At 34.7% G+C, this 27494-nt stretch overlaps 1 protein-coding gene across 3 annotated transcripts in view; it reads left to right on the forward strand.

Annotated features, from left to right (window-relative positions):
• Window positions 1–27494, forward strand: part of ephb1 (EPH receptor B1) — a 550777-nt gene that overhangs the window by 357150 nt on the left and 166133 nt on the right. For all 3 annotated transcript variants that reach the window (XM_073929961.1, XM_073929962.1, XM_017352258.4), the window contains one exon: window positions 21927–22082. In XM_073929961.1, coding sequence (XP_073786062.1) covers window positions 21927–22082 — 156 coding nt within the window. The remainder of the gene's footprint in view (window positions 1–21926; window positions 22083–27494) is intronic.

A 27494-nucleotide genomic window follows, 5' to 3' on the forward strand; every position in this document is an offset into this window, starting at 1 on the left:
ACAGCTTAAAGTGACATTTAAAAGCTTAACTAGGTTAATTTAGTTAGCTAGTTAGGTTAGGGTAATTAGTCAAGTTATTGTATAACGATGGTTTGTTCTGTAGACTATTGAAAAAATATATAGCTTAAAGGGGCTAATATTAAACCTAAATTTTTATTATTTATTTATTTTTTTTAACTAAAACTGCATTTATTCTAGCAAAAATAAAGCAAATAAGACTTTCTCTAGAAGAAAAAAATATTATCAGACATACTGTAAAAATTTCATTGCTCTGTTAAACATAATTTGGGAAACATTTAAAAAACAAAAAAAGAAAAAAAAAATCAAAGGGGGGCTAACAATTTTGACCTCAACTGTGTGTGTGTGTATATATATATATATATATATATATATATATATATATATATATATATATATATATATATATATATATATATGACTAATATTTTGAGGGTGGTGTCACAAGCTAAGGTTTGATTGGCCAAATCAAAATACAAAGTTTCAGCACCGCCTACATGTGGATAATGAATTTTAAAGTTGTTTATCCGTTTTCCTACGCTATAAACCAAAAAACAAAACTTGAGCCAAAATAAATTTTTTTCCATTTTTTTGTGAGCAAAAAAACACCCCTAAAAACAGTGCTTTTTGTTTGAAAACGAATATAGATTGGACGGAAGATTTTGATGGTAGACAGTCTTTTAACCGTTCTTCGAAAAATTGTTCTTTTTGTTGTATCCTGACAAAGGAAAAGTAAACTTACATTGCAAGTTTGTGGTTTTACGCATTAAATCCTTTATGATTTAAATTGAGTCCTTATGAAAATGGCTGAGAACTGGAAGGGATATAATGCCATTAAGCTAACCAACAAAAAAAAGGTTTCGTGTTCTAGGCCACATATGCTTAAAATAAAAACAAAATGACGTTTTTATTCTATATTCTGTGCAAACATTTTTAAAAAGTCTTAAGGATGAGATATATTTACTGGAAAACCAGCTGCATATTCTGAGAAAATCTGTTTACCTCCCACACGTCATTCCCACATGTAGTTCTAGTAGAAGATCTTTGCTTATTGAGTGCATGTGTGGCGGATGCTCACTTGTTTGCTCTTGTCAATTCCTATAAAGCACACGCTGCAGCCTAATGCTCTTACTCTCTGACAGATAAAATGGATGATTTAGACTTCGAGACTGTGGTTTGCGTGTTTTCATCAGGGCATGTTTGGAAACAAATGAAGTGCATTAAATGACGATGGCGATGACGGCTTTCTAGGCTGAGCGGCGCGGAGCTTAGATTTCTGAGAAAAGGGAATTTGAAGTCAGGCGGAGGTAATGACAGCTCCTCACATCTGATCACGCACACTCACAGTAATCCATTCTCTGTGCCTGCACCGGGGAAACTGAGTTTGGTCTGGTCAGCTCCATATATCACTGTCACACTGTGGTAAGAAGAAAAATACACAAGAGTAGTCTCTCTTTCTCTCTCTCACACACACACACACACACACACATATACCAGCTTGCACTTTTACACATAGATGGGTGAAAATGCACTGTAGGGCGGTTTGTCTCCCTGACGCTGATGTGTGAAAAGCTGACACAGATTAGTGGTCTTTTAAAGGACACCATCACATCCGAGCCTCGGGGGTCAGTGGAGGTCATGACCTTTGACCCTGTGTGCGTTTGATGTTAGACCCTGTCACTCAGGAGCAACATACTGAGGTAATGAGCATCAGTCAGGAACACATACACAGAAATACATAGATATTTAGATTGGAGAGCTAGACGATAGATGAATGGATGGATGTACACTAGATGGATAGATGGATGGTTGGAAATACAGAAAATGTATTGATGTATGAATGACTGAATGGACAAGTAAGTGATATATAGATGGTTTTATAGCTAGGCAATGAATAAATGAATGAATGAACAGATGGATGGATGGATGGATGGATGGATGGATGGATGGATGGATCAAAGGATCGATGGATGGATGGATGTACAAACAGACGGACAGACGGACTGATGGATGGATGGATGGATAGATGGATGAATGGATGGATGGATGAATGAATGAATGAATGAATTAATGAATGAACATAACGGATAAATGAATGACTCAATGTACAAATAAGCAATAGATAGATGAATGGATAGCTAGATTATGGATGGATGGATGGATGAATGGATGGATGGATTGATGGGTGGATCAATCAATGGATATACAAATGGACAAATAACCAATAGATAAATGGTCTTCCAGCTAGACAAATAATAAATGGGTAAACAAATCGATTGTAGATAGATGGATGACTGAATGGATGGATAAATGTAGCTGTGAATAAACATATGGATGTGTGGATGGATGCCTGACAGACTTAATTGAATGAACGAACGAATGAATGAATGAATGAATGAATGAATGAATGAAGATAGCTTGATGATTGATAGATGAATGGATAAACAAATAAAGATATTGATGGATGGATGGATGGATGAATGAACGAATGAAATAATATTGAATGAATGAATGAATGAAAAATAAACGATAGGTGGTCGTATAGCTAAATAATGGATGGATGAATGAGTGGATGGATGGATGGATGTATGGAAGGATGGATGTATAGATATCCAAATGGACAAATAAAAAAATATAGATGGTCATATAGCTAGACATGAATGGATGGATGGATGGATGGATGGATGGATGGATGGATGGATGGATGGATGGATGGATGGGTGGATGGATGGATGGATAGATGTATATGTTACCGATTGAAGAAATGAACATATGGGTGGATGGATGGATGAATGAATGAATGAATGAAATGAGTGATGAAATGTACAAATAAACAATAGATAAATGGTAAGCTAGCTTGATGATTGATGCTTTGATTGATGGATGGATAAACAAATGAACATAAGGATGGATGGATGAATGAATGAATGAATGAATGAATGAATGAATGAATGAATGAATGAATGAATGAATGAATGAATGAATGATTGAATTAACGAACGAATGGATGAATGGCTAAATGTACGAATAAACAAATTGTTAGATAGCTTGATTAATGGATGGATGGATGGATGGATGGATGGATGAATGAATGAATGAATGGCTAAATGTACAACTAAACAATAGATAGGCAGTCGGAGAGCTAGATCATGAATGAATGAGCGAATGAATGAATGAATGAATGAATGAATGAATAAATGAATGAATGAATGAATGAACAGAAAACAACAGAGATAGATGGATTGACAGACAGGCAAACAGTCAGACAGACATCTGTAAAAACACAAAATAAAAACTGTTATTGTTAGATTTGTAAACTCTACCTACAGCAGATTGTTGTATCCATAATTAAGATCACACATACGTTCACAAGCTTTTGATACCACCACATCACTACTCTATTTTTTTCATTACTGTTCAATCTCATAAAACACAAGCATGTCGCTGAAGGACTTTGTGCTTAGATTAAAAGGAACACATGGAAGCGAGTGAAAAATAGACATTGAATTCAAGGTTCCACTTACATAAGAGGCACTCGTTCCTGCTTTTTTGTTGTTCTCCCAGCAGATGTCAATAAAAGAAGAATGTTGAATGCCACCATTCAGTTGAAAACGACTTCCTCTTTACTTTCAAAGATGAGAAAAAAAGTTGTTCAGAGTTGTGAAGTGATGGCTACGCTTAAAACACATGAATATCATGTAAATATATTAGTAAAGACCAGTTGAAATGTTGCAAGACGCATCTTAAGCAATGTATTTCTCAAACAATGGTTTGCTTTGTATCCAGTTTTTTTTATTCATTTATTGTGCGTATATAAAATCATAACAATTAAAAAGTTGTCGAAATACAAAGACTTTTCTTACAGCTATGTTGGGGTCAATTTTTTAGGAGCAGATTGTTTCTTCACAGCCTGGCTTTTAAACAGAGAATATGCACAAAACTACCAGAACTGTCTTGTATATTTTGTTGACTTGTGTTCTAACATTATCCTGAAGAATGTTCAAATCCAGAGCAATTTAAAAAAAGTGATAGTTCGTATTCTTTGTGGCCATGCTAATGATGTCATACACTCTTTATTTCAAGACAGTTTAAGACACTTGTAATTTCTGATAGACTCCATAGATTAGTATTATAACAGAACCTTGAAATATGTTAATTATGAAAAAACTGTGCTGCTTCTTCCCCACATGATCATGAACAGAACTGGAGGTGAACGACTCAGGCCCCGTTTACACTAATACGTTTTATTTTTAAAACGGTGTTTTAGAACGAAAACGATCCGCATCCAGACTGCCGTTTCACCTAGTGTTTCTGAACAGCTCTTCATCCACACTGCACCACTGAAAACGCAAATCACATGACCAATCACACTCTGTGAGCGTCTGAGCTCCAGGCAGTCAGCATGCGCTCAGTGGGATTAGAACAGCACAGTTCGCACAGTTCACCAAGGATCTTCTGCTGGATTTCATCTCACTATAGTTGTTGAACATGATATTTAATTTATCTTGTCTCTATCTGACGGCTCTTTGGTCTTTTAAATCTATTGTTCTCAGGGAACTTTTTTCATCGGAGCGCGAAGATAAATTATAATATATTAACTTATGTAACCGTGTACACTGATTCTGCTTATTTGCCTGATTGATTGCTTTTGTTTTCTATATTGTATAAAATTACTGTACGTTATACTTTTATAATGCCCATTATTGATTATTAAAACTGATATTCAGCAAAAGAGACAGGGTATACTTCCTATTTTTCGAAGAAAATGAAAGGAGGCAATTATATTATAGGCTCAGTTTTGTTATTAATATACAGTGAAAATGATGGTCATATAAATGTGTAGCTTCATGATGCCTCAACATTTTTGGTGTCTGTTATGTTATTAATATCAAAATGAAAACAGACTGTTCCTTATATCACGTTTTCACTTTATTTTTAAGATAGTGAAATTATGTAGCCAGGGTAAAGTGAATGACGTTAGGGAGTACACGGTTCCCTTTGAAGATTTACTCGACATGTGCTCTTGAGTTTCTTTTCCATATCAAACTTGCGAAGTCTGAACTTAAGGAAAGGATGCAAGTCTGAACTTTGTGCACAAGTCTAATATTGAGGAAAAAGCCCCAGATGATGTGAATGTCTGCAGCCATGCCTCAGTTTTCGTCTGCTTTCCCCCATTCACACTGACAAGGAGCAACGTTTTAAAATGATAACGGCCTCTTTAGCATTTTAAAAAAGCTCAATTTTCAGAATTCAAAAACTCCAGGCTAGTGTGGACAAAAGGCGTAACTGTAGCAAAACTTATGTGTTTTAAAATGTAAACATATTAGTGTAAACAGGGCCTGAGGTATAATAAAATCTCCCCTTTTTACATGGTCTAATCTTGTCTCTCATCAGCAATTGCTTCAGCACGCTCATTTTACTTTCACTTTTACTTTTACTCTGCCTCATAATAGCGTTGTCATGATACTCGATTTTGATACCAATCGGCACTAAAATTTAAAAAACATCCATTTTTGGAGCATTGATTTGCCATCATGTTCGCGTGCTCAACAGAAATGACTGTGATTGGCATTGAAGGTCATCAGCGGATCACTCATATATCAGCTTATAATCAGACCCGCTGATCTTTGAAAACACTCCAGTGTCCCTGTATTATTTCAGTGGAGCGCACCAACACAATGGCAAATCAGCACAACAGTGTTCAAATGTTAGCGGGAAATTTTTTTGAAATTCCAGTACTGATTGGTATCAAATTCCAGTTTCGTGACAAGACTACTTTCTAATATGATGTGTTGGATACTTTCTCTCTACCATGAACATGATTACTGCAGGAGTCCCATTGGATGTAATGAAGACAACAACTTCCATGATTCCACACTCAGTCACAGCATCATCAGACTATGCAAATGTTTGTTGTGAACATGCACCCTCTAGTGGTGAAAATGACCTATTATGTCTTTAAGCTTCACAAAACAATTTTTGTTTCTGTCAGTGCCCTTTTGGGTCTGAGAACTGTAAGGAAGGAGGTTTTCAGTATCTAGCTATTGTCATGAGAGATGAATAATAGATTATTCACAGGGCACAGCTAAAAATCCAGTCACGTTGCTGCAAGCATTCACACAATTCAGCCAGGTTATGTTCTATTATATGAGGCTTGTGACCTTTAATACCTTTTAAACTACAATTACAGTCAGACAACACACATCAAAGAATGATTATGCATGATTTCTGAATAACAATAATACCTGTGCATTTCAATTGTCTGCTAGAAATGGTGCAAAACCAGCGTATCAGATCGTCCGTTTATGCTTAGCGAAGGCTCTTTTTAATGTGTTTGTGTGTGTGTGTGTGTGTATGTGTGTGAAATATGCATCAGAGGATCCGCGAACATCCCGTAGGCGTCTCGTCTGAAGCTGAGACAACTGCTTAGTCAGAGTGCATCGGCGTTAGCTTCATCATCCTCTAATTCCCACACAAATTTCGCTAGCCTCTCACAAACAACAAACAAACAAACCCAAGCAAAAGACTTAACCAAAAAGCCTCTGATCTCTGTCTCTCGGCAAACAACCCTCCTTATTTATTTATTTATTTATTTTTTCTTGAAGTGATGTTTTGATGAATCCAATTTGAGGTTCAAGGAAAACAGTCTGAGTTTTATTTTGCTTTTCTTTACAGCATGAAAGGCAATGCAACCGTGTTATGTCTTGATTATAGTTCCGCCATTGTATCCTCGCACATGTAGCTTATTTAAAGCACGAGACTGCACTTCATACGTCTTAATTAAATTTCTTTCAGGCTTAGTCTCTTTATTAATCAGGGGTCGTCACAGCAGAATGAACCGCCAACTTATCCAGCATATGTTTTACACAGCGGATGCCCTTCTAGATACAACCCATCACTGGAAAACACCCATACACTCATTTGAACTCCACACAGAAATGTCCACTGACCCAGCTGGGGTTTAACCCAGCGAACTTCATGCTGTGAGGCGATCGTGCTACCCACTGCACCACCATGACGCTAATGTCGTAATTGAAAATGGAAATGAACTCTGAAGGAAATAAGCTACATGAGTTTGCATATTCATATGATGATGTGGGTTGGTCGGGGGGAGGGCAGGGAACATCGAGGTCTTTTCTTTTCACGGCCGTTTTGATTAACTTTGGTTCAAGGAATATCAAAATATCTCACAACACAAGCACTTTACAAAGTGAGTCACATCTACAGGCCAAGCGTTTAGCCTTCTGGGGGAATTCCGCGTCTGTAATGTTAATGAAAATCATGATCTGCATATGTACGGCCATAAAGAGAGTCGGAAGATAAGCTAAATGAAAGCTGCAGCTATCAGATGGAGCAGACGGAGAGACTATTGCGGAAGTCAAAAAGGCCTTCCAGTTGACAGCGTTTACATCGTTTGAGATCGCTGTACTGAGTATTGTGAGATATAATGTCTGCTTTTCCATTGATAGGCACCACATCTTGTCATTGGGTATTAAAAAGCTTAAAATACAATAAGTTCAATGGTGTCGCATCTCCGGCAACCTCAATTTAACTGTAATATCAAATGAAAATGTTAAGGTTGTCTTTGTGAACCACTGTATGTTGTGCCAATGTTGGACTATGAAAAGTGCCTCTAGCATAAACATTGCATATGAACAAAATGGGCATCAAACAGCCTTTACCTTTGAATGGATATGATAGTAATAGTTCTGTTTTTAACAGTCACAGTTTTGCTCATGTAGTGGGTACTATTGGGTGCTGAGGTTGGATTACTTAACTTAATTTGGATTATGTACAAAATCTTCCAATGTAAGTAATTATGTCACTCAACCACTGAGAACACCCTAGCAATGCCTTGGCAACACCTAAGCAACCATTCAGAATATCTTAACAACTGCCTAACAACACCTTAGCAACTACTCAAAAACCCTGGCAACGCCTTAGCAACCACTGAGCAACCATTCTAAATGCCCTACCAACTGCCTAGCAAGCTCTCAGAATGAGATAGCAACTACCTTGCAACACCTTACTTCCACATAGTAACCCTTCAGAACACCCTAGTAACACCTTAGTAACCACCTTGCAACCACTCAGAACACCTTAACAACCACCTAGCAACAATGACTCCACACACCCTAGCAACAGTCTAGCCACAACTTAACAACCATTCAGAACACCCCAAAAAAAAAATCCTATGAAAGCAATTTTCCCACTCAACCGCTTAGAACACTACAGCAATGCTTTAGCACACTTTAGCAACCACCTGGAATACCCTAGCAACCGCCTACCAACACCATAGCAACATCCTTGCAACCACCCCACAACACCTTATTAACCACCTAGCAATGATTCCACACACCCTAGCAACAGTCTAGCCTCACGTTAACAACCACTTAGAACACCCAAGCAAAATTTTCCAATGTGAGGAATTATGCCACTTAACCACTCAAAACACCCTTGCAACCACCTTTCAACACATTAGCAACCCCCTGGAACACCCAAACAACCGTCTAATAACACCCTAGCAACTACACTCCAAATATCTGCCTAACAACTCCTTAGCAACCACTCAAAACACCCTACCAACTGCCAAGCAACCTCTCAAATCATCATAACAACCACCTAGCAACACCCAAGCTAACACAGAGCAACCCCTTAGAACACCCTAGCAACTGTTTAGCAGCGTCTTAGCATTTGCCTAGTGACACCTTTGCAACAACATAGCAACCCCTTAGAACACCCTAGCAACCGTTTAGCAAAACCTCAGCAATCACCTTGCAACCACTTGAAGCACTTCAGCAGCCACCTAGTAATGACACCACAAACCCTAGCGACAGTCTAGCCACACCCTAGCAACCAGTTGGAACACACATTTTCTTATGTGATTATGCCACTCAACCACTCTGAACACTTTAGTAACCACTAACCAACACATTTAAAACCACCTGGAACACCCTAGCAACCCCCTAGTAATGCATTACAAACCAGTCAGAATATCTTAGCAACTGCCTAACAACACCTTAGCAACCACTTAAAACACTAACAAACGCCTAGCAACCTCTCAACACCTAAGCAACTGCCCAGCATCACCCTAGTAACCACCTTGCAACCACTCAGAACACCTTAGCATTCACCTAGCAACGACTCAACACTCTCTCACAACAGTCTAGCCACAACTTAGCAACCATTCGGAACACCCAATAATTTTGTTCCTATGTGAGTAGAAATCACCAGGAACACCCTGGCAACCACCTAGCAACATTCTTGCAACCACCCAGAACAACCTTATCACCCATCTAGCAATGACTCCACACACCATAGCAACAGTTTAGCCTCACCTTAGCAACCACTCAGAACACCCAAGCAAAATGTTCCAATGTAAGGAATTATGCCACTCAGCCACTCATAGCACCTTAGCAATCACCTACCAACACCTTAGCAACCCCCTGGAACACCCTAGCAACCGTCTAACAATGCCCTAGCAACCACCAAGCAACCATTCAAATTATCTTAGCAACTGCCTAGCAACATATTAACAACCACTCAGAACACCCTAGCAAGACCTTAGGAACCACCTAGCAACACCTTAGCAACCACCATGCAACCACTCAGAACACTTAGCAGCCACCTAGCAATGACTTCACACACCCTAGCAACAATCAAACCACACCTTAGCAACCACTCTGAACACCCTAGCAAATGACTAGCGAGTAACATGCTAACCTATATGTACTTGTATATGCCAACGTTTTCAAACTACTTCAAGTATTTAAACTAGGCCTTATCAAGCAACCATAACGTTGGTCTGCAAACTTTTCCAGTTATTTGATTGTTTTCATCCTCTACCCTCCTAAGCTGCTCCAATACAGTAACCCAGCCTCACGCTGCTGGTCAAATGTCTGACTTCACTACAATACATGCAGGATACACATGCTGAAGCGAAAACTCGCTCTATTGACTGATGTTTCAGCATCCATGCATGAGCGATGTTTCTTTTTCCAGTGTGCAGTAATGGCTTTATTGCTCTTTTGAGGAATAAACGGCCGCTCCTCCAAACCTGGCCTGAATGAGTCCGCCTGTGAGCTGGGCTTTGTGCCAGCTGATCTCAGCTTTCAGCAACATGGCTGAGATTGAACAGAAAAGCTGGCTGCATTTTGTTTTTATTTTTTTTCTTTGCCGTCAAAACGTTTGCGAAGATACGCCAGAGCTAATTATTGGTCCTAATGTGCAAGGTCAATAACAAAATATTGTAATTGTGTTTCTAGTTTTGAAACCCAGACCCACAGCTGGTTCTTTGTTTTTCTGATTTTTTTTTTTTTTTTTTTTTTTGCAAACTAAATTATGTAGCTTTTCATTTATTTATTTTATTTTATTTTATTTTATTTTACTTTTTTATTTGATACTATTTTAATTTAGTATTTTTTATGTAATTCAATTTAGTTTCATTTAATCATTTTTGTTTGACCTTTTATCGTATGGTATTGTATCGTATCGTATCTTATCTTTTATTTTTGGTATTTATTTTTTTTTAATTAATGTTTTATTGTGTTTTATAATTTTTTATTAAATGTAATTGATTTTAGTATTTTCTATTTTACTTTTTTCGTGTCTAATCTTATTACTTTTATCTTGTCTAATCTTATTTTATCTTATATTTACAATTAATTTTATTTATTTTAAGTTCTATTTTATTTTAATTTACTTTTTATTTGATCTTTTTTAATGTATTATTTTAATGTAATTCAATTTACTTTCAATAAACTTTTTACTCTTTATCTTGTCTTTTATTTTATTTAGGTTTTGTTCTATTTTTATTTTTATTTTACTTTTTTATATATTATTTTATTTTATTATTTTTTAATTAAATTAAATGTATAAATTACATTTAAATTAAATGTTTTATTTTACTTTTTATCTTCTCTTTCATTTTATTTATATTTTACTTATTTCATATATTTTATTAAGTTTTATTTTAAGTTAGGTTTTATTTTATTTTAATTTACTTTTTACTTGATCTGATTTTATTTAGCTTTTTATCTTTATTTAAATTCAGGGTTTTTGTTTTATCTTAATTATTTTCATTTGACTTTAAAATGTATCTTATATTTTATCTTAATTTAGATTTTATTTTATTTTATAATTTTTTATTTAACTTTTTTAAAATCTTATTTTATTAGAATATTTTTATTTTAATAAAATGTAATACTTTTTTATTTAACTTTTTATCTTATAAATCAATATCTTTTATTGATTTTAGGCTTTATTTAATTTTATTTAGTTTTTTTTTTTAAGTTTATCCTATATTTTATTTAAATTTAGGTTTTATTTTATTTTTGTTTATTACATTTTATTTTACTTTTTTTAATCTTATTTTATTTGATCATTTTTAATTTTTTATAAAATTTTATAATTCCTTTTATTTAACTTTTTATCTCATGTTAATAAATTTAGGCTTAGTTTCATTTTATTTTAATTAATGTTTTATTTTATTTTTATTATCTTTATTTAACTTTTTTACATCTTATTTTGTTTGATTATTGTTAATATAATTCCATTTAATTTAATTTTAATTTTATCTGACTTTTTGTCTTATTTTTTATTTTAATTTAGGTTTTATTTCATTTTAGTTTAGTTTAATAAAAATTCTTTTTGTTTAGTTTATTAAGTTTTATTTTGCTTTTTAATTTTTTTTTTCATTTTATTAATTTAATGTAATTTTATTAAAATCATTCATTTTCATCGGCTTAGTTCCATTAGTATCATTACATTTAATTTCATATTTTGTTTATTTTACTTTTTATCTAATCTTTTATTTTAATTTAGGTTTTAAGTTTTAATTTTATTAAACTTCTCCTATATTTGCGGCATTTACTACTCTCATTTTATTTATTAAAATTAAACTAAAATATACACTCTCTAGGCTTCTGACATATTCTCTCACCATGGCTGAGAAGAGAAAATCTGGTTGGATTTTCTAAAAGCATTTATTTTCCATGTCTGCTTTGACAAAATGTTGCAAAGAGACATCCCAGCTCTAATTAATGCGCTTAACACCAAAGCCACATGCTCCTAATGCGCAAGGTCAATTAGAAAAAAGTTTGTTGCGTTAATGCCAAATTAAAACCCAGTCCCACGATAGCTTCTTTTTTTGCCATCTTTTGTTGTTTGCTGCTTCTTTTTTCTAACACCTCGCTCCCTCGTTCCTTGTCCTCGGTTCCTCTCCGTCATCGCTTCTTTGCAGAATTGACCCTTGTAGCGGCTGGGGCCGAGAGAAAGAGCCCGGAATTAATTCATGTCATGCTGAACAGGCGCCAGACAATTAGCGGAAAATGTTGCATTGAGAATAGCATTTTGCAGTGTCAGAAAGCCAGTAGACATGCAGGTTTGTGTGGGAGTGTGTTTTATTTATGTGTGTGTGCTTTAAGAATGGGTTCCAATGGCATACAGATGCATTTTTTAACAGCATTTACACACAACACACACACACACACACCGTGGGCTCTTCACAGTAGCTGATTCAGCTGTAGACGCTCCATATTAAACAGTAGCTAAACTGTAAACAGCAGCAGCCTGAGGGACGACAAACAGTTTGACTGAGCTTGCATCATTACATTCACACAACACATTTAACGCCATTTGAAAATGTCAGTCGTTTTTTAATTTATGTTTGTTTTTGTTTTTTTTTTATTTTGTGTTTGGCCTTTGATTTCAGTTAATTAGGGATCTGTGCTTTTTTATGTATAATGCGTTGTTGTTTTTATTCTCATAAGCTTCCATTATTACATTTACGCGACACATGTTTTGGTATTGGTACATGTATGAATTTCATTCATTCACTTGTTAATTCATTTGCTTTTCAATTTATCTTTTTTTAAATTATTTATCATAATATTTAATTAACTATTTGTTTTACTTGTTTATATATATATATATATATATATATATATATATATATATATATATATATATATATATATATATATATATATATATATATATATATATATATATAATAATTATTATTATTACTATTAATATAAATTTAAGTTTAATTTAATAAAAAAAAATTTTAATAAATAAATTTTAATAATAAAAATAAAAAATGAATTTTATAATAATATTATTATTATTATTATTATTATTAATATTATTATTATTATTATTATTCATTTGTATTTAAGTTAAATTTTAATAAATGAAATGAATTTTAATAAGTACATTTTAAAAATCTAAATAAAAAATAAAATAGAATTTTATATAAATAATAATAATAATAATAATAATAATAATGATGATGATGATGATGATGATGATGATGATGATTATTATTGTTATTATTATTATTATTATTTCAATGAAATATATCTTTATGTTTTACTTTAATTTTAATAAAATAATAAAATTAAATTAAATAAATTTGAATTTAACTAAATAAAATATTATTGTTGTTGTTAATTTAATTATTAGGATTAAAAAAATGTCTAATGCTGCATTCACACCAGACACGGTAGAAGCGTCAAGCGAGAGTAATTTACATGTTAAGTCAATGCAATAGACATCCTGCGGCGCGATACGCACGAATGAGGCAGCGGCAACGTCACAAATGAAGGGGTGCGAGTTTGACACGCTTAACCTTGAAAATCTGAACTTCAACGAACATTCGCGCCGCATTAACCAATCAGGAAACCAATTAACCAATCTTGCTCTTGTGGGGGCCTGATTATGACGTACTGTAGTGCCTGTTGGTGTCCCGGGGAAAAACCTTCCTGCCGACACCAACAACAGTCAAACTGGGCTTAGCTCAGTCAGAAGCACCGCTGAAAGCTTCCATCATCCAGGTTAAGTTTCTGGAGAACTTTATGAACTGGGTGCACCTCTGAAATGATCTAGTGCACTCCAAACGAATCAACTCTGTTTTTCAGCCTTCATAAAGCACATAAACACAGCTATATTCTCAATAAAATCCATGTTAGCCATTTAGAAACAAAGCTAGAGTCCCCAGGCAGACAGAAACCCTGCCCATCTTTGTAACAATTGATTTGCAATAATTATGTTTTAATAAATAGTTTAAAACATAAATATTAATGTACTAAATTGAAAAAAAAAAAAAAACATAAAATGCTAAAGAAAAGTCAATTACATTTAGTGTCAAGTGTTTGTTACCAACAAGGATAAATAAATAAATAAATAAATAAATAAATAAATAAATAAATAAATAAATAAATAAATAAATAAATAAATAAATATTAAACAAATAATAAATAAATAAATAAATATTAAACAAATAATAATAACAACAAAAAGTAAAATAATATAAAATAAATAAATAAATAAATGAATAAATAAATAAACAAATAAACAAATAAATAAATAAATAAATACATAAATAAATAAATAAATAGATAAATAGATAGATAAATAAGGGGTAAAAGTACATTTATGTTTTATATAATTTTATATTTATCTAAATATGATTTTTAAAAATGGGTAAATGCGTTCATGCTTGCATGTGCACTTGCATATGCATATTCGTTGGTGTGCGTACGTGCATGTGTGTGTGTGTGTGTTTGGGCATGTGTGTATACGTGTGCATCCATTAGAGAGAGATCCGTTTATACAGCAAAAAAAACATTTCTGATATTTCTGTCAGGTAAAAATCTCTCTACTGTTCACAGTTCTCAGTCCATGAAAGTGCTGGTATGTATGTGAGATGGACTGACTGTTGTCTGCCTGTCTGTGTATCTGCTGACGGGGCGTTTGGTGTGGTCTGTTTTCAGGCTTCTCCTCCGGCTTGGCCTACAGCTACAGAGATGGAGGTCTTCTCTGAGAGCTGCTGTGTGTTGCGTTTGAGCGCTCGCCCTGAGGGGCCGTCTTTCACTTTCTATGCTTTTACACCAGATGTTGGTCCACTTTTAGTGTTCCAGAGTCTGCAGGTTTGACGCTTCAGCAAACACTATAATCTACTGCTTAGACAAAGACCTGCTGTGTCTAAACTTAAAAAAACGTGGGCTACGTGAAAGGAAGACACTCGGGGTGAGTAAGGGTGAATAAAGAAGTACTAATAGTCTTCATCATATTTCAACAAATGATTGTCGCCTCACATCAAGGACACTGGTTCGAGTCCCGACTGGGCCAGTTGGTATTTCAGTGCGGACTTTGCATGTGTTGGTGTGGGTTTCTTCCGGGTGCTCCAGTTTTCCCCACAGTCCAAAGACATGCGCTATAGGTGAATTGATTTAGTTAAATTGTCTGTAGTGAGTGTGCATGGATGTTTTCTAGTACTAGGTTGCAGCTGAAAGGGCATTTGCTGTGTGAAACATATGCTGAATAAGTTGGCGATTTATTCCACTCTGGCAACCCCTGTTGAATATAACAACTAAGCTGAAGGGAAATGAATGAATGAATAATTGAGGAACAAACACTATTCTTACACTCACCTATTTATTTAAGAACACGCAAAGTTAATATTTAATTTGCACATAATATAGCTATGCATACACTATTGTATATAACATATTGTACATTTATTTGTCAAAATTGTATATTCTTATATTTTTTTTATTCCTTTATTATCTTTCTTTGTCCTGTCACTGTCATTTTGTTGCACTGTGAAAACTTATCGTCACAAAAACAAATTCCTCATATCATGTAAACACACCTGGCAATAAAGCTCTATCAGATTCTGTTTCTGAAAGTCATTAGAATATAAAGTAAAGATCATGTTCCATTAAGATATTTTGTCAATTTTCTACATTAAATATATACAAAAATAAAGTTTAATTAGTAATATACATTTTCTAATAACTTAATTGTTAACTTTAAATGCAATTTAATTATTTTTTTTTTTAGAATCATCAGATTTTATATTTTCAATTAGGTGTATCTGGTCCAATAATGTCCTGTTCTACACTGAAAAAAAGGACATTGTTTTTGTTCAAACTACTTATTTAAAATAAGCTGAAACAACATTCTTGGTGTTTTTATTTATTTTTTTTACTTATTTGTTTTATGTCTACTTAAATTTGTAAAAAACTTTTGCCTTTTTCCTTTTCCTTTTCCTTGCCTTTCCTTTCTTTTTTAACCTCTCTGCTTTCCTCTCCTTTCCTTTCCTTTTCTTTCCTTTCCTTTCCTTTCCTTTCCTTTCCTTTCCTTTCCTTTCCTTTCCTTTCCTTTCTTTTCCTTTCCTTTCCTTTCCTTTCCTTTCATTTCCTTTCCTTTCCTTTTCTTTCCTTTCCTTTCCTTTCCTTTCCTTTCCCTTTCTTTCCTTTCCTTTCTCTTCTTTTTTCTTCTCTTCTCTTCTGTTCTCTTCCTTTCCTCTTTCCTTATTATTTTCCTTTCATTTCCTTTCCTTTCCTATTTCCCTTTCCTTTCATTTTCTTTATTTTCCCTACCTTTACTTTTTACTTGTCCTTGCCCTTTATTTGCTCTTTTCTCTTTCCCTTTGTTCCATATTTCCTTTCCTCTTTCTTTCCTTTTCCTCTTTTCATTCCTTTACTTTTCCTCATTCATTTCATTTTCTTTTGTTTCCCATTTGTATTCATCTTTCCTTTTCTTTCCTTTTTATTTCCTTTTCTTTTTGCTTTATTTTACTTTCCTTCTCCCTCTTTCCTTTCATTTTCATTTCCTTTCCTTTCTTTCCCTTTCCTGTACTTTCCTTTCCTCTTTTATTTCCCCTTTCCTGTCCTTTGCTCTTTTCTTTTCTTTTCCTCTTTTCTTTCCTTTTCTTTCATTTCCCATATTCTTTCCTTTCCTCTTTTCTTTCCTTTTCTATTTCCTCTTTCCTTATCTCTTTCCTTTCCTTTTCTTTCCTTTCTTTTTTCTTTTCCTTACATTTCCTTTCGTTTCATTCCCTTTCCTTTCCTCTTTTCTTTCATTTCATTTCCTTTCCTTTTTCTTTTCTTTCCTCTTTCCTTTCCTTTATTTCCTCTTTTTTTTCTTTTCTTTTCTTTTCTTTTCTTTTCTTTTCTTTTCTTTTCTTTCCTTTTTCTTTCCTTTCCTCCTTCCTTTCCTTTCAAATTTTCTTTCCTTTGCTTTCCTTTATTTTCCTTTCCTTTCCTTTCCTTTCCTTTCCTTTCCCTTTATATTACGTCCTTTCCTTTTCTTTCCTCTTGTATTTCCTTACATTTTACTCTCTCCTTTCCTTTCATTTTCTTTCCTTCCCTTCCCTTTTTCCTTCCCTTCCATCACTATTGTTTCCCCCTTTCTGCCTTGTGGTCTAATCTCCTCTTTTTCTTCTCTTTCTCTCCCTACATGTCTAATCTCGTCCCCTCCCCTTATTTATTAAATGACTAAATGAATAAGTCCGCGGGTGAGTAGATGGATAGATAAAAGAACAGAGTAATAAAGTGGACCCGACCCTCTAAACTTTTAATGAGCTGTATGGCATCTAATTATTTTTTTTTCAAAGGCTGCAGATATTCAGGAACAGAGGTTTGATTTCACACGCAGCGCAGGTCACACTCCTTCATATGGATGGAGAGAGGGATGAATTATCCTGTCCTCTCTCATTAAAAAAGAGACACACTCCCTCTCTCCCTCCAGCTCAAACTACGCATCTTCTCAACCTCTTTTATTCATTTCTAACCGTTCATTCCTTCCTTCATCCATCTTTATATGTAAATTGATAAGTGCATTAATCACACCCACATCCTAAATTCCCCTGTATAGCGCATGTTTGCCCCTTGATTCATATTCATGAGCGTGATGCATATGCATGGGATGCAAATGGCAGGCCTAAATGCAAGCAGGTCGATCCAGGTCCGTCATGATCCAGAATGTCCCGTCTGTCAGCAGAGTAATGCCAGTTAATCAAAGTATTAACAGCAGATTACATTGATCTAGTGCTGACATGATATATTGCCTGCTGGAGAGTTCAGAAAATGTTGACTGCTGATTTGAGTGTCTTCCGAAAGCACCTACATTATTATATATTCAACAAATGTGGAATCTTAGTTATATATGTGAAATGTTATAAATGAGCAATATCACATGAGTAGCATTGCGATATGGCTGGATATCAGCACTGGTGGGAGGCGTACGTTGGCATGAGACCGCAGGCCAAGTGCCTTAGTGTCCCACCAGTGCTGATATACAGCCATATCGCACTGCTACTCGTGTGATATTGCGTTTATGCAACAGTTTGACGGCACAATCATACATATAAATAAGAAAATCAAACACAGAGTGTCTAAAAACCCCTTTTTATTAGGAACTACTTTCTTCTGCCATTCATTCACATCTGCAGCTGACGTCAAAACCGCTGAAGCCATTACTAATTCCCCAACGTCACTTTATCGTCACTGGTGTTTGAATGACTCTCTAGCGTAATGTGATAATAAAACAGCTAATTTTGCTCACGTTTTAAGAGTATAAGGTTGAATGTGTCATGAAATGGCAGACATCTACAGAGATATTTTCCTACAGTGTTACAGTCTACAGTATTTCTCTGTTGCAATCGAGATATCACAATAATTAACCCCTAAAAAAAGCGACGCAATCACTACCAGACTGCTGTTGTGTTTGCGATAAGTATAAATGCTAAACACAATCGGACTTTGCTTCTTTCTTTCTGCAAACACAACACACATTCCTGATATGCGAGCGCTGATGTATATCTTACCAGTGAGCCATCAGACCAAAAAGTGCCCTTCTGAATCAAATCAGCAGGATGCCCTTCTGGATCTTTCACTCACTTCAAAGACACTCGTGGCTATGTTTACATGGACATGTGTAATCTAGTTATTTGCCTTAATAGACAATAATATAATTAAGGTGTTTATGTAAAGTGCTTTCATGTAAGAGTTTCCTGTAATTTTCGGAAGTAAGAATCTGTTACGACAATGCTGTCCCATTTCTTAAAAGTAAATTTTAAGCTAGGGCTAGGGGTACAAAAATAGTATCGGGATTGGGCCTTAATTGTTTAATGATCAATCTGCTTAAATTTGTAAAACAATATTAAGTTAACTTAATCAGTTTGCGTTGGAGCAACAAGAATAAATTGTTGAACCGAGCATTTTTACCAAAGTGTTTGTGACTTCCGGTTTCGATATGAGCGAGTAGCACGCAGCTCAAGACAGCTCCGTGAAAAATCTAATATAACTTCGTCAGAACATCTTGTAAAAGATAGTGAGCACTAATATACTTATAGTCTCACATTCTAGAAACTACTAGCCGACATCCGGATATAATTTGTCCAGTTTCCTTATTATGCCGGCAAAATCTCGAAAAAACCCGGACCAGGCCGTGACAGCCTCCAGCTCTTGTGTGGAAGAAACGCCTGAAGAGGATGCTCCAGAGGCGAGCAGCTCAGTCATCCTTAATGCGATATCTTCTCTCGGTGCAGAACTTCACTCAATTAAATCAGAGATTAGGAAAATTATAGATTCGAAGATCGAGCAACTTGCTGTCACTATCAGAGGAGAACTGTCAGCATTTAAAAACGAGGCCAACTCGGCAATTTTGGAGATTAAAGCTACGACGGATGATCATGCCGCGGAATTAACAAGCCTGGAAAGTTACGCTTCTACTTCGTCGGACACAATGATCAAGATGGAACAAGATCTGGTTAAACTGAAGCTCACCGTGGAGCAACTTACTGAAAAATGCAGTAAGTCGCAAATGAAAGCCGCAGCAGAAGGCAAAATATACGCATACTCAACATTAAAGAGGGTGCTGAATTCGGAGTGAAGCCTAGAGATTTCGTTGCTCAACTCCTGACAGAAGCCTTGTCACTAGAGAAACCTTCACTTGTGGATCGTGCCCACCGAACTCTATGTGCCCGCCCTGGAAATGATGAACCCCCTCGTGCTTTCATTTTGCGCCTGCATTATGTCCACGAGATGGAAGAAATAATGCAAAAAGCGGCTAGGATGCAACAGATTGTCTTCAAGGCACAAAGAATTAACATCTTTCCGGACTATCCACCTGCTGTGGTAAAACGACGCGCACTTTTCAAACGCGCGAGGGAGTTGCTGAAGGATAAACCAGGAGTGAAATACGGACTGCAATACCCTGCTAAACTGAGGGTATCACACAACGGCAAAGAGTTCTACTTTACCGACCCCGACAAAGCGGTTACGTTTGCTGAAAGCAACTTTGAAATACCAGGAACAGTGTAAAGGATGTCAGACTCGAGATAAGTCAGGATAAGAATAACAATGTGTTTGTGTTATTTTTGTGTCAACAGCAGTGCACATTGTGTCATAAGTTCATACGATCTCATCAAAAACACACCGATTTCAGTGAGCTTGCACTTGGTGGTCATGTAGCTGAAGCAGCTGAAAGCCTCCCTGTTGTGTAGCTACAGAATTAATGATAAACAAGTGCAGGATTCTCCTCAGCTCTTGAGGAGAATCCCGGCTATCTGTACTTCTACTTGAGTAAAGGATGCGTGTACTTTTGCCATTCTGAGTGTGGGACAGGTTTATACAGCAAGCACAAAATCATCAACACCTCCATATAGCCTCTCTGAAAGAGTCAGACTGGTCTTTCTTTTTTTAAAATCCAATAACAAACACTTCTAGCCTTTCTTCTGTGCTTGTGCTGACATCAGGTTGACTGACGTGTCTTGGGAGCACCTTTTCACTCATTTCTCTTGAAACAGGCCTTGCAAACAGGAATTGTCTCACCTTGCTCTTAAACAGGAACAAATACAAGCTTTGCTCTCACAAACACATTTTTTGTCTGAAGTAAACTGACACTAACTCCTTCAGACACTCTGTCAGCAGTGCGTTCTGAAACAATAGCATGTTTGAGTTGCATCCCAAGTGATATATGGCACATTAATAGCTTCTCATTTGTCGTCATTCTTTTCATCATCATGTTGGCAAAAAAAAAAAAAAAAAAAAAAAAAAATCCATTGCAAATCCATTTAACTTTTATTTTCAATTAGCTTACCTGTTAACACAGACAACTTTTATATCCACTGCATCTGGAAATTATTTATAGCATTTCATTTTTTCCAAATTTTTTATGTTACAGCCTTATTCCTAAATGGATTAAATTAATTTATTTCCTCAAAGTTCTACACACAATACCCTATAATGACCATGTGAAAAAAATTGTTTTTGAAATTGTTGCAAATTTATTAAAAATAAAAATAAAAACCTGAAAAATCACGTACATAAGTATTTACAGACTTTTCCGTAAAGCTCTAAATTGAGCTCAGGTACATTCTGTTTTCTCTGATCATTCTTAAGATGTTTCAGCAGCTTAACTGAGGTTCATCTGTGGTAAATTCAGTTGATTGGGCATGATTTGAAAAGGCATACACCTGTCTTCATAAGGCCTAAGGGTTGACAGTGCATGTCAAAGCACAAATCAAGCAATTGTCTGTAGACCTCTGATACAGGATTGTCTCGAGGCACAAGACTGGAGAAGGTTACAAAACATTTCTGCTCCTCTGAAAGTTTCAATGAGCACAATGACCTCCATCATCCATAAGTGGAAGATGTTTGGAACCACCAGGTTCAATAAAATAATAAATTAGCAGTTTTTTCTATTTTGCGATTGATGTTTTTATTTTTTTATATTTTTATTTTTTTGCATTATAGGATCTTGATCTTTCTTCTAACAATTTTTAACCTTGAACAGTTGGAAAAGGTGACTTTTATTAACATTTTTAACAGTTTGAAGTGTTATATTGTCTGGGATGGTGTTGTATATTATGCTACAAAATCCTTGTATTTTTATTGTCTATATACAGTATTATTGTTTATACATTATATTTTTTCATGTAATCAAATACTTTTCTACTTTAAATGCAGAAAAATTTTTACTGAAGTAATACTCTAATAAGAGTTATCTGTACTTTAACCCAAGTGCTTGATTTACTCTATCCGCCACTAAAGAGTCCACTAAAGCTATAAAAACTCTCACTAACAACATCTTTCTCACTCTTCTTTCCCCAGCGTGTCCTCCAGGAACATTCAAGGCTAGTCAAGGGCCGGGTCTGTGTTCTCAGTGTCCAGCCAACAGCAGATCTACATCTGAAGCGGCCACCATCTGCGTCTGCAGGAACGGCTACTACCGAGCAGACGGAGAGCAGCCAGACATGCCCTGCACCAGTGAGTCATTCTCATCATCATCATCATCATCATCATCATCCTCCTATTAGTGCTATTCTAATCATCATTAACATTAAACTCAAGCGCTCAGGTCAGAACATCACTTCACAAGCACTTGGAGAGCTCAGGTTTACACCAGCAGGAAGATGTTGCTCAAATTGAGCCTGCTGATGAGATTGTTTAGATGGATCATGTGTTGAAAATGAAAGAAGATATATTACTTGTATTACTTGTATATACAGTTGAAGTCAAACTTATTAGCCTCCCTGTGAATTTTTTATTTTTTAAACATTTCCAAAATTATGTTTAAGGGGTTGATCACAACATGCTTTTGGTATGAGAGGCACATCTTTTGACTGGTTAACTAATGGCCATGAGCGTTTTCTTATGCACCCTGCGTGTTTTAACCACCAGTTGCGCCTCATGTTTTTGCCGTTGCACACTGTGTGCTAGCAATTGAAAAATACCAAGTCTGAGCAGAAAAAGCATGACATGTCACTCACGTCTTTTCGTTATCCAATCAAATGAAAGCAGAGGCGGGTTTTCGTTGAGGTGACAGCAGTGTTTCTGTTATCAAGCCGACTACGGAGACTTTTTAAGATAGAGGAGAGACTAGTGATTGCTGTTTTGAGTTAACTGTCTGACTTGACAAATCTTGAATGTCACAATATTATTAAATATAAAACTTATACCAATAACAACAGCAACACTTTTTTTTCTTGTCGACAAAAATATAATAATAATAATAATAATAATAATAATAATATTTTTTCTTCTGAAGTAAGTCTTATTTGTTTTATTTTGGCTAGAATAAAAGTAAAAAAAAAAATAGGATCAATATTATTAGCCTCTTTAAGCTTTTTTCTTGATTATTTACAGAACCTAGATGGTGAATACTACTATCTTGAAAAATATCTAATAAAATATTATTTACTGTCATCATAGCAAAGATAAAAGAAATCAGCTATTAGAAATTAGTTACTAGAAATTTTATGTTTAGAAATGTGTTTCTAATAATTTAGGTGGGCTAATAATTCTTTACCTGTATTTATTTATTTATTTATTCCATGGTCTGTTGAAATTCTTGATTCTGATTGGCTGATTATCATTGTTTTTGAAATGCACAGGTAGATCCAGCAAAGTCCCTTTAAGGCAAGTTATTTCACTTGACGGCCATCTTTGAAATGCCTCTCGGGCATTCTGTCTGAATGAGAAAACATCAAATTCTCCAAAACAGTTTACATTACGATTACATTACATATTTGGAATCACCAATAAAATTAAACAAACTGTCTTATAAGTTTAGTTTCTAAACGTTCGAATGCAACAAAATCTATATATTTTACGGTTGCCTGAGCTAATGCGCATGCGCACTCAAAAGGAACAAGATTACAGCACCAACCTCATTTATGGTCAGGTACACATTATCATCCTCTGGATAATGATCGTCTGATCGGGCTGCTTTTCTGAAGTAATTCACAACTTGGTCTTGATGGTGAATCTCCTCCAGAAATGACAGCAACACTTTGTTTACAATTTGTGTTTGAGTGTAGTGTTTGAGTAGTTCCTGTCATGTGATGTGTGTTTGACAGGACGGACTGTACCTCACGTTCATTTCATACAGATTACAAAACCAGGAAACTTTTGTTTTCAAGTGTAGTTGGTTCATTTAAAAACACAGATTTCAAGCTTAATGTGGATATATTTCTTATGTCTGTGAAGCAAGTATTCTCTGAGAATCGAGTGTGTTTGTTGAGCACAAAAACACTGTCGTAAAAACACATGTCTGGTCTGAGCTTCTCCCCCAGAGAAGCATCAGTCTAGAGCGATCAGTGATTGGCTCCTCTACTTGTAGGCGGAGCTTCATTTGCTATATTGACTGTTACACATTTTTCCTAATTCAAAACTATATACAGTAAGAGAATCATGTTGTGTATTCTTTAGGCTGTGTCCGAAACCGCATACTACCATTCTATATGGTACGGTAAAATCAGTACGTGAGCCGAGTAGTATATCTGAATTCATTGAATTCAAAAATCAGTATGCTAGAAGTACCCGAATGACCTCTTCTGGCGAGATTCTGAAGTGTGCATCCCATGCAAGCTGTGTTATCCCATGATGCCCCACAAGAGAATTTATAAACGGGAGTGAAGCGATGCAACTGACGCAAGTAGGTCACGTGACCATGACAAAATGTACGTCTGAATTCCATTCATACTTCTCTCATTCATATTGTACAGAACATACTTTTCTAACGCCCGACTAGTAACTTTAAATTCAAATGCAGTACTGAGCAGTAGGCGGTTTCGGACGCAGCCATTGTGTTTGGTTTCTGGCAGTTTTGATCACAGTTTGAAACAAATACACTTCCCCCAAACATAGGTAGTAACTATAGCAACTGCTATGAGTGGCAGTTCACTGTAGTGGAATGCAATTTTAGAAATACCAGTAAATGTTGACCTTGTGGAGACTCCTCATGATGAAAATGGCTCATAAATCACACAGAATGAAGTATTTTGAAAATGTAAAAATGCAGACTGTTTCCTGTGAGGGATGGGTTTAGGAGTAGGGTTGGCTTGAGGTGGGAATAGAAAATACAGTCAGTACAGTATAAAAATGTGTCTATGGGAAGTCCACATAGAGATAGCTGTGTGTGTGTGTGTGTGTGTGTGTGTGTGTGTGTGTGTGTGTGTGTGTGTGTGTGTGTGTGTGTGTGTGTGTGTGTGTGTGTGTGTGTGTGTGTGTGTGTGTGTGTTTGGGTTTTTGTTTCTGTGGTCTTCTTCAATCACAAATTCAATTACTGCATTTATTTTATTTTTTTGGATGCATCTACTAATACATTTATTTCTTTCCACAAAACATGTTGAACACACAGAAATAACTTGTTTTATTCTTATTTTGAACAGCCTCTGGGTGATTTTTTATTTATTTTTTGGATCGAATTTATTTAAGAAATATTTACTGTTTTAGCACATCTAATTTATACTAGAGGGAACAGGTTTCATAACACAGCAGATCAGTGATAAACTGCCCCGTTTTAGCATATTATTTAGCTTTATTTAGCAGAAGTTTAAAATCTGCAGTTTAATATTTTGAATTAGCTTGTCTTTTTTCTGTTTTCTTTCACATTTTTAATAATTTAAATTTTGTATTATTTTAGTTATTTTATTTTTTATTTTTTTACTTTGTGTAATTTTATTTTTAAGTCAAAACGGATAAAGAACACTGTAAGAAATGCAGGGTTCCACACAGTTCCTTCATGTTGTCCCAAGACAAATCGATTAAATTAACTTAATTGTTTTTACAAATTTAAGGAATGTTTGGATTAACCTTAAAAAATTAAGTTGTCCCCAAAAAAACTTAAACTCGTTTTAAATAAGTTGTTTAAACAAGCAGCATTTTTTGAGTGAAAGAATAAATAAATAAATAAATAAATAAATAAATAAATAAATAAATAAATAAATAAATTAATTAATAATGTGTAAAACTATTGTCACCCAGAAATCGAAAATACATTTCACATACAAAGAAAAGCTAAACATACTGAATAAAGTTTTATTTTGTTAAAAAAAATAAAATAAAAAATTGTTGTGAAGCCTATTTTATTTATAGATGTTTTTTTTTTTTTTTTCTGTAGCATACTCCAGTTATCTGTAGTTTTCTGCTGAATTGAAGAAGTACAATCCAGCACAAAGAAAAACAAAAACAGAAAGAAAAAAAAAAACATGTAAAGGTGGCAGTTAGTGTTTGCAGTCCTGAAAAGCTGGCAAGTCCTCTCAGCATTTTAATTCACCATTTAGAGTCTAAAATGGCGTTCAGTGAAACACATACAGATGGCAATTTGCAATTTAGCCCAACACCTGCTCTGATAAAGCCCTGTACTATAACACCTGGTCATTTTACTGTCTCAGACAGTTTGAAAATGATTCAAATATATATATTTTTTTCCTTTCAGTGAGTTGCTGCTTAAAATGGCTTGCAAAGCATATAGCAGTTATACAGAGAAACAATAAGGTAGTTTAACTATTAGGAGTGATTTTTCTGTTATAGTGTGATATTAAAAGCACAGACAGCAGTAGGTATGCTCAACTGTCTCTTTAATACATTAATTTAATATGAAAATGTGATTTCTTTACAATTGGTTTACATTTACAGATATAACCAACCGTTAATGTGAATGCTATATACACAGTTATAGTAAGAGTTGTGGAACTCCAATCGATGGATTGTTCTTCAGTGTTTGGACTTTCAGCAGTGAAAATTAAACCATGCTGAACTGAACTAAACTGAACTTCAACTCTGAAAACTGGACTGACACAGTTTCAATTGACTATAATCTATTATGTTAAGCGGCTTTGACACAATCTACATTGTAAAAGCGCTATAGAAATAAACATGAATTGAATTGAATTTTAGTCAAAATTTATAATTTTTTTGTATATTTCCCAAATAATGTTCAACAGGGCAAAGATGTTTTCACATAATTAAATAAGTAATGTAGCATGTTTATATGAAGAAACATTTGTATTTAAAAAATCCCTTTATAATTCCTTTCATCTTTTAACATTATTTGTTCAGTTATTATGTGTGTACCAATATTCAAGCTTAGTTATTATATTAAATCAAGTTATTATGAGATATTCATAAGTTTAATTATTACTATTATTAAGTCAAAAGTGAATCTATTGTTCCATAACATTGCTGGTGCTATAATTAGGTGTGTGTACTGTATATGTACAGTTGAAGTCAGAATTATTAGCCCCCCTTTGATTTTTTTATTCCTTTTGAAATATTTCCCAAATTATGTTTAACAGAGCAAGGGAATTTTCACAGTATGTCTGATAATATTTTTTTTTTTTTTCTGGAGAAAGTCTTATTTGTTTAATTTCGGCTAGAATAAAAGCAGTTTATAATTTTTTAAACACCATTTTAAGGACAAAATTATTAGCCCCTTTAAGCTATTTTTTTTTTTCTATATATATATTTACACAACAGTTCTGTCTGATTCTCGAATCTGATTGGTTGATAGCCGTGATATATTTAAGTAATATTAGCAGCTGTACAGCCTCTTTACCCTTTGCGTATTACTCCGCCCACATACAGCCATCAAAAAGCAGACACTACAGATCTATAGTTTAAACGATGCTTGCTCAGCTGTTTAACTGTCAGCTTATGATTTAAATCCAATGCGTAAGAAAGTAGTTCCTCATAGAAAAGGGTTTTTGAGACTCTCCATGTTTAATTTTGTTTTTATATACACAATTATGCCATCAAACTGTTGTTAAAATGCAATATCACACGAGTAGCAGTGCGATATGGCTGGCCTGTGGCCTCGTGCCAACGCATGCTTCCCACCAGTGCCGATATACAGTCATTTTGCATTGCTACTCGTGTGATATTGTTCATATATAT

The sequence above is a fragment of the Danio rerio genome, chromosome 2 (genome assembly GCF_049306965.1).
Source record: "Danio rerio strain Tuebingen ecotype United States chromosome 2, GRCz12tu, whole genome shotgun sequence".
In the NCBI taxonomy this organism is placed as follows: domain Eukaryota; kingdom Metazoa; phylum Chordata; class Actinopteri; order Cypriniformes; family Danionidae; genus Danio; species Danio rerio.